Consider the following 7,706-nt stretch of genomic DNA (forward strand, 5'->3'; position numbering starts at 1 on the left):
GTTTGGGGTTGAGTTTTGAAAATAGATTATGCGTTTTGAATAATCAGAATCAGATAATTAACTGTAACAAAACGTGCTGCAGAAAGATAGTGTTTGGATTTGATTATGTTGTTTGATATCACAATAATCAGATAATCAACATTGTTTGGATTTGATTATGTTGTTTGATACCACAATAATCAGATAATCAACTATTTGAGTGTTTGGCAAGTATATATATTTTAAAAAATAAATAAGTGAAAACGTAAAAAATCAGTTTTTGGATTATCACGTTTTCCTGCAGCAAGGGGTGACCTACTTATGGATTATCACGTTTTGAACTCTACAAAACGTAAAAAATCACTTTTTATTAATTTTTTACCAAACACTCAAAATAGATTTTTTGCGATTTGAAAACACAATAATTAAATAATCAGGTTGAAAACGCAATCCCAAACACCCCTAGAGTACATATATTTTTGTTGGAGAGTTGTTTCAGATTGGCGCCCGTCAGTTAGTCTCCATTTAGGGCTCACAAATGATTTTCAAATTCGAAAACTGAATTGTTCGGCACAGCTCACGGAAAACGATCTCTCGATCTTGTAAGCCTTCATATCTCCATTTAGGGCTCACAAATGATTTTCAAATTCGAAAACTGAATTGTTCGGCACAGCTCACGGAAAACGATCTCTCGATCTTGTAAGCCTTCATATCAATTTCATATTGTATTGTCCTTGGATTCTGAAAACTGGATGAAATAATATGGGAAATCAAACAGATTACCCTGTTGAAAAGAAACCTTTATGTTGGGTAATTTTACATTCAGTTGAAATTTTCTAGCTCTAGGTTAGGCTGTGATTATTATGTGTTTTTATATATATGAATCACACATTATCTTTATTACATAGAATCTGTAGAATAATGTTTTGCAATAAACTTTTGATTCTTGGGAAGCAGGTGCCATGGATGGGAGCAACCTAGCTTCCGATGTAGTGATCGCAGAACTGGTAAGCATGGGATTCGAGATTTCGGAGGCGAGAAAAGCCATAAAAGAAGTGGGTCCATCCTTAAACAATGCAATTGATTTCATTTTGAGTGGATGCACCAAAGTTTCTTCAAGAAAAGGAGCCTTACCCGACACCGGAGCACAGTCAGTTAGGGGAATGAGACAATCGAGCATCATGGATCATCTGCAATCTAGCAAGAAGCCTGCTTCCCCGGTCTCAATACCATACTCTAACGAAGATTGGGAAGTTAGAGCTAATATGTTGCTGCAGAAGCATTTCGGTTATCCATTGTTAAAGAGATTCCAAAGGGAAGCTTTGGGAGCTTGGATAGCCCAAAAAGACTGCCTTGTTCTTGCTGCCACAGGATCAGGGAAATCTTTATGCTTTCAAATTCCGGCGTTATTAACCGGGAAGGTCGTGGTGGTGATTTCGCCGTTGATAAGTTTGATGCATGACCAGTGCTTGAAACTAGCAAAACATGGCGTGTCTGCTTGTTTTCTTGGATCTGGACAGATTGATCAAAGTGTCCAGCAGAAAGCAATGAGAGGGATGTATGAAATTATTTACGTGTGTCCCGAGACGATCTTGAGGTTTAATCATCTGGGTCTTTTTTTTTTTTTTTTTGGTGTATGAGTTTGTGTTTTCAAATATTTCTGGTCTTTGCAGATTGATAAAACCATTTGAAAGCCTTGCAGAACAACGTGGAATTGCTTTATTTGCAATTGATGAAGTTCACTGCGTCTCCAAGTGGGGTCATGATTTTCGACCCGATTACAGGTTTGCAGTTCAGATGCTCCTTCTGTGTTGATAAAGATAGCCCAAACATAATAATATTAATAGCGTTATGAATTTCAGGCGTTTGTCTGCGCTGAGAGAAAACTTCAATGCAAAAAAGTTGCCATTTTTGGAGTTTGATATACCCATAATGGCATTGACCGCTACTGCCACTATTCGTGTTCGGGAAGATATTATTACATCACTGCATATGTCAGAGGATCCAATGATTGTTCTCACCTCCTTTTTCCGTCCAAATCTTCGGTTTTCAGTTATGAGAAACACAATATTCGAATCTATCGCGGTCTTGACGTTCTGATCAGTGGAAATTCTTTTCTGATTTGATTTATGCTATTTGTAGGTGAAGCATAGTAGAACATGTTCATCTTCGTATGAGAAGGACTTCCGTGACTTGATTGACGCATACAGCAAAAACACAAGCCAAAAGTACAGTAAAAAGACTAATCTGCCACTGGAAAACATGTCGGTTGGTACGTCCAGCCGAGATGATATATGCAACTGGGAGGAAAGGGCTTCTGAAAGTGAAGAAGACGACGAGGATATAACTTTACCAAAGAGAAGAAAATTGTCGGTTGAATATCTTGAAGATGAGAGTGACCTGTTGATAGATGTAGATGACTTTGACGGTAACCTTTTCATTTAGCAGCCTCTTGTTGTATCTCTTGTTCTAAAGGCTGGTGTTTTAATTTATCGTCAAAACACATATTATGCTTGAGATTACATTCGTACGTTACATAAACCGTCATTAATACAGTTACATGTGGAGAATTTGATGGACGAACATCCACAAAGGATTTGGATGTCTGTGAAGGGAAGACAGAAGGGCTAACAATCATTTATGTCCCAACCAGGAAAGAAACGTTAAGCATTGCAAAGTATCTCTGTAGATGCGGTGTAAAAGCTGCTGCTTATCATGCAAAGGTATATTTCTGATTTCCTGCTATTCTTATTAATAAAAAATCAGTCAACATGGTCAAATGTACTGCCACATCATCACTTTTTGACATGGATTACCATAAATATAAAATTTTGAAAGTTGGAATTTTTTTTTTTAATTTTTTTTTTGGCAAACAAAAGATGGTTACCCGAAATAGAAATGGTACTAACTTTAACGTTATTTTACTAATTTCGTGAAAATAACGTTAAAAGCAGCGGATGGTTAATCATGCATCATGTGGTGACGTTGATAGCTGAAAGACACGGGGGTACATGCACCAATAAGTCTCTGTCCCAATTGTTTGAGTGTTATGTGTCTTAGGTCCACGGCTTGATACAAAACTACAATCAAGCCGGGGGTCTCACTGGAAGCAGCCTCTCTATTCCTACGGGGTAGAGGTAAGTCTGTCTACATCTACCCTCCTTAGACCCTACCTTAGCTTTGCTATTGGTGGGATTTACTGAGTATGATGATGATGACGATGATGATGACTTTGGCTGTTTTATGCCCAATGTTGTAGAAGGCGCTAGGCGCTAGTCGGGCGGTGAGGTACCGCCTAGGGATTAATCGGAATGGGAATTTTTATATTTAATTTTTCAACTATATATATATACACACACACACACACACACACACAATAATATAAAAATAATACTTCAAAATTCACATAAATACTTCAAGTTTCAAATAGTATGGTTCAAACATAAGCAAATTAACTTAAACATAACAAATCAAGTACTTAGAAATTAAAAAATTAACCGACTTTTGATCAACTAGGACCGATTTTGAGCAAAAAACCCTGGTCCGATTAGTCCGACTTGACCGTCTTTTGACTGACTAGGACCGATTTTGACCGACCTTGACCTGGACCAATTTATTGGCCGATTTGCTCAAATTTAGGCGATGAACAGCCGATTAGCGCCTAGGCGCCGATTAATCGGCCGCCTAGACGGACTTTTGCAACACTGTTTATGCCTGATGTTGGGTAGGAAACCATTTTTCTCTTTCATATTTTATTTTACAATGTTTTTATTTTCATGGAGTGAACCATTCAATCGCATTCTTCTCATTATTTCTTCTTCTCTCCACCTATCAGCTACCCAAATCACAACTTAGGCAGGTGCACAAAGAATTCCATGAAAATGCATTACAGGTATGGATCACATAACTCAATGTACAAATGTGATGGTTTTCTAGGTTGGGTTTATTTCGTTTTTTATTATTTGTATTTAAAAAAAATGGATCTCTTTATGTGACATACAATAATACAATTGAATATACAGCATATACATGACAAATTGAAACAGATTTGTGATTAACCTTAATGTTAATATGCTTTTAGCATTAGACAAAAATGGTTCGAATCTACTACCAAGCCTTGTTTGTATGTATATGTCCCCCAGGTGGTTGTTGCAACGATTGCTTTTGGTATGGGTATTGACAAGTTAAACGTTAGAAGGATCATTCACTATGGCTGGCCACAGGTATATAAAATACAGTTAATTAGTTGGTAGTAAAGCATGCATCAACTTCTGATGGATAGCTACTTTTATGTTTAGAGCTTGGAAGCATATTACCAAGAAGCAGGTAGAGCTGGAAGGGATGGAAAATTGGCAGATTGCGGTGAGGGATTGTCACTGTCGTCATTGTTAATAGAGGAGGAAAGTTGGGTGGGTTGGTTTCAGGTCAAAACAGGTTTGGGTTACAGGTCGAGACGGGTTGGGTTGGGTTGAGGCAGAAGTGCTTATTTGTCTGTAAAATAATTTAATCCGTTCAAGTATTAGTATTGCAACATTCAAAACTAACGTGATTATAGTCACTACATTTAGGACTAGGGATGAGTAAATCCCGATCCCGATCCCGAATTTTGCCAAAACTGGGTACCGATACTGATACCGAAATATGTCGGTATCGGTACGGTATTGGTATGGTATCGGTACGGTAGCGGTATTTTAAGGTAAAAGTCGGTATTTTACCGGTACCTTACCGAACCGGTACCAATCCCGAAAATACCGATACCGAAAATGCCAAAAAGTGGATACTGTTTCCGGTACCGAAAAAAGTCGGTATGGTATTTTCAGGATCGGGATCGGTACGGGACGGGATCGGTATTTGATACCAAATGCTCATCCCTATTTAGGACATTGCTGTTTGTTAACTGACAAAATTAATATGTTTGCTGAGGTTGCTGAATGAGTTTTGATCAATTTGTACCAACTTTTTGTCTTTTTGTGCTTTATTAAATAGTTCTATTTGCAAATCTATCAAGAATGCCATCGCTTCTTCCAAACCGAAGGAGTGAAGAACAGACTAGACAAGCATATAAGATGTTATCTGATTGCTTCAGGTTCTTATTTTAGTTATCCTTTCAAGATTTTATCTTTTTTTTAAAAAAAAATCTATTGACATTGTGTTTCGTGATTCCATGCTCTGCAGATACGCTATGCGTACATCGAGATGTCGAGCCCAGATGCTAGTACAATATTTTGGGGAGGATTTTAGCGATGATAGTTGTCATTTGTATGTCAGATTCTCTCCTTCCAAGCTTTGCTAATCATGGCATTGTGTTAATCATATTTTAGTTTCATTATAATATCTTAACCGTATTTTCAGATGCGATGTTTGTGTTAAGGGACCTCCCGAACAGCAAAATTTGAAGGATGAAGCTCGAATTCTTATGCAGATGATTGCTGCTCATTATGTGAGTATTGTACTGTCAACATAAACGTTTGACTGATATCGGATATCTCAAATATCGGACATTGACCGATATCCGATATTTTACCGCATTAACTACTTAGCTTGTACATTCTAAATTTGGATTTCCATGATTATATAAATAATAATGCACATGCTCACATCCAGGATAAAAGAAGCTATATGGAGAGCTCTTATGATGATGACGACTATAATCATAATATACGTATGGAGAAGCCGAATGTCAAGATGTTTGTTTGTAGAATTCAGGAACAGGTATTATTTTTGGAAACTTGATTTGTCGTTTATTTTTAAAAACTAGTTTGGTAAATATTTTTAAAACCACACCCATGTGATAAATAATTTATTCGATCACACATTTGTCTAAAATCTCCTCGATCAATATACTAAACAAGAGAAAAACGATAAAAAAAGTTATTTATGCAAACTACTCTACTTCTTTCACCATGGTCAACTAAAATCTGAAACACGTCAACAACTATCTTTTGACATCAACTAACTGTCTAACTCTACTGCTGTTAACCGTATGTCCGTACTGTTGTTAACTGTGATTTTGTATGCACAGAATCAACAACTTGAAACAACTGATCTTTTATGGTGGCGAGGCCTCGTACGTATCCTGGAAGACAAAGGGTTCCTTAGAGAGGGAGATGACAAGGTAATATATTGAACTACACACATATACTTAAAGTTACATGCTTTCTGATACATTTTTTTTAAATGGTTTTTGAGATTTTTGATATTGGTAGATGATTTTAATTGCTAATTGTATTATTTTTTTCAATTGTATTTGGGGACTATAATTTTCTATATATATGCGTTTGTGTGTGTTTTTTTTTTTTTTTTTTTTTTTTTTTATAATTGCGCCTTTTTTTGTCTTGGGCGTGTCTTTTTGGCAATTAGCGCCTTTGATTACTTAGATTTGTGTGGTTGCATGTGAATTGTATGGCATCTCCGAAGGTCAGATGGGTAAACGGGTAAACCTTAGCTAAAATAGAAACGCGTCAATTGGGTCACCTGAGTCAAATGCGTCGGGAGTCACTCAACGTGCTTTCAGTACAACTTCATATTTTTTTTTTTTTTGATACATTAATTGTTATGGGCTTAATGAAAATGGACAAACGTGTTGATGAGTCGAATCAGGTATTAAAGTTTACTCTTTTGAGTCATCACCCAACCTGAGAAGTTAGTCTCATGGCCCCTCAACAAACAATACATGGTCTATAGCTGTAGTATTGAAGGACCACAACTGTAATACCAAACTTCAATTCATTTGGTATGCCTGGTGGTGGGACCCACATAGCTTGCTGCTAATCCACTGAAAATGGAGAATGAAAGACAGCATAAAATTACTTATAAAATAAAGAAAGACATTTTAACCGGCGATTGTTGGGTATCCTTTGTGTTGTAGTGATTGTTGTTATCTTAGTAGTTAGTTGCACTGATTCTCTGTTTTTAACTGCATCTTTGCAGGCTCATGTTCAGATAAAATATCCTGAACCAACAAAACTCGGGTTGGAATTTGCATTTGCGGAAACCGAGATGGTACAATCGTTCAATGTTTGGCCTGAAGCGGATATGTTGCTCTCTAAAAGCAGGCCCAAATCTTATTCTTCTTTCGTTGAATGGGGAAAAGGATGGGCTGACCCCGAGATTCGTAAGCGCAGGTTATCAAGAAATCGGCCATGGAAACAACCACGCCGAACAAACAAGCAAACGGTTCGAGGGAGATTAGCTGCTAAGCTTTCAAAATAAGATTTGTAAAAAATTTATATATACACTATTCTTTTTCAAACAGGTTAAATGTATTTTTTTACGAAACGAGTAATCAAATACCGGTACTGGTATCAAATTTACCAAACCGGGTATATTTTCGGCACCGAATTGGTACCGACTTTTGACATTTTCGGTATCGGTTCGGCACCGGTATTCACCGGTTTTTACCCTTAAATACCGGTACCGTACCAGTACCGAACCGTACCTTACCAGGTATATTCGGTACCGGTACCCACTTTTGAGGATTTTCGGTACCAGTAGGTACCGAGCTCATCAAATCCTGTAGCAACGCAAGTAATTGCACCATTTAGATTACGTATCATACACACTGTAAGTAAATTGTATTTCGTTTGAATGGGGTTTTATATACACAAAAACTTATTTTGTTTTCTTTTTTGTCTTTTTCTATAATCAATTAATTGTAGCATATAAAATTAACTTGGATATTTAGATTATTGATGAGCAAATCGTAGCAAATCCTGTAATCAAACTGG

The 7,706-nt window shown here is 36.9% G+C and overlaps 1 protein-coding gene across 2 annotated transcripts; it reads left to right on the top strand.

The window, feature by feature from the left end:
* The first annotated feature begins 456 nt into the window (after nt 1-456).
* Nucleotides 457-7,315, top strand: LOC110929406 (ATP-dependent DNA helicase Q-like SIM). Of its 2 annotated transcripts, none has more exons than XM_022172557.2 (15): nt 457-678; nt 937-1,576; nt 1,653-1,763; nt 1,842-2,031; nt 2,122-2,407; nt 2,536-2,702; nt 3,815-3,871; nt 4,122-4,202; nt 4,278-4,341; nt 4,966-5,065; nt 5,155-5,238; nt 5,332-5,419; nt 5,584-5,691; nt 6,002-6,094; nt 6,910-7,315. In XM_022172557.2, exons 2-15 carry the CDS (start codon nt 942-944, stop codon nt 7,189-7,191), a joined length of 2,346 nt encoding a protein of 781 aa, XP_022028249.1. In that variant the 5' UTR covers nt 457-678; nt 937-941; the 3' UTR covers nt 7,192-7,315. The 2 variants fall into 2 exon arrangements, with proteins under 2 accessions (XP_022028249.1, XP_022028250.1); XM_022172558.2 differs by having other exon boundaries at nt 532-581.
* The last annotated feature ends 391 nt before the right edge of the window (nt 7,316-7,706 follow it).

Source organism: Helianthus annuus, chromosome 3 (assembly GCF_002127325.2).
Source record: "Helianthus annuus cultivar XRQ/B chromosome 3, HanXRQr2.0-SUNRISE, whole genome shotgun sequence".
Classification (NCBI taxonomy): Eukaryota; Viridiplantae; Streptophyta; class Magnoliopsida; order Asterales; family Asteraceae; genus Helianthus; species Helianthus annuus.

Coding starts and splice junctions, on each gene's coding strand:
- LOC110929406 (XM_022172557.2), top strand. CDS start 942: ATGGATGGGAGCAACCTAGCTTCCGATGTAGTGATCGCAGAACTGGTA. Junction 2,703..3,814: donor CTGCTGCTTATCATGCAAAG/GTATATTTCTGA, acceptor TCCACCTATCAG/CTACCCAAATCACAACTTAG. Junction 5,692..6,001: donor TTTGTAGAATTCAGGAACAG/GTATTATTTTTG, acceptor TTGTATGCACAG/AATCAACAACTTGAAACAAC.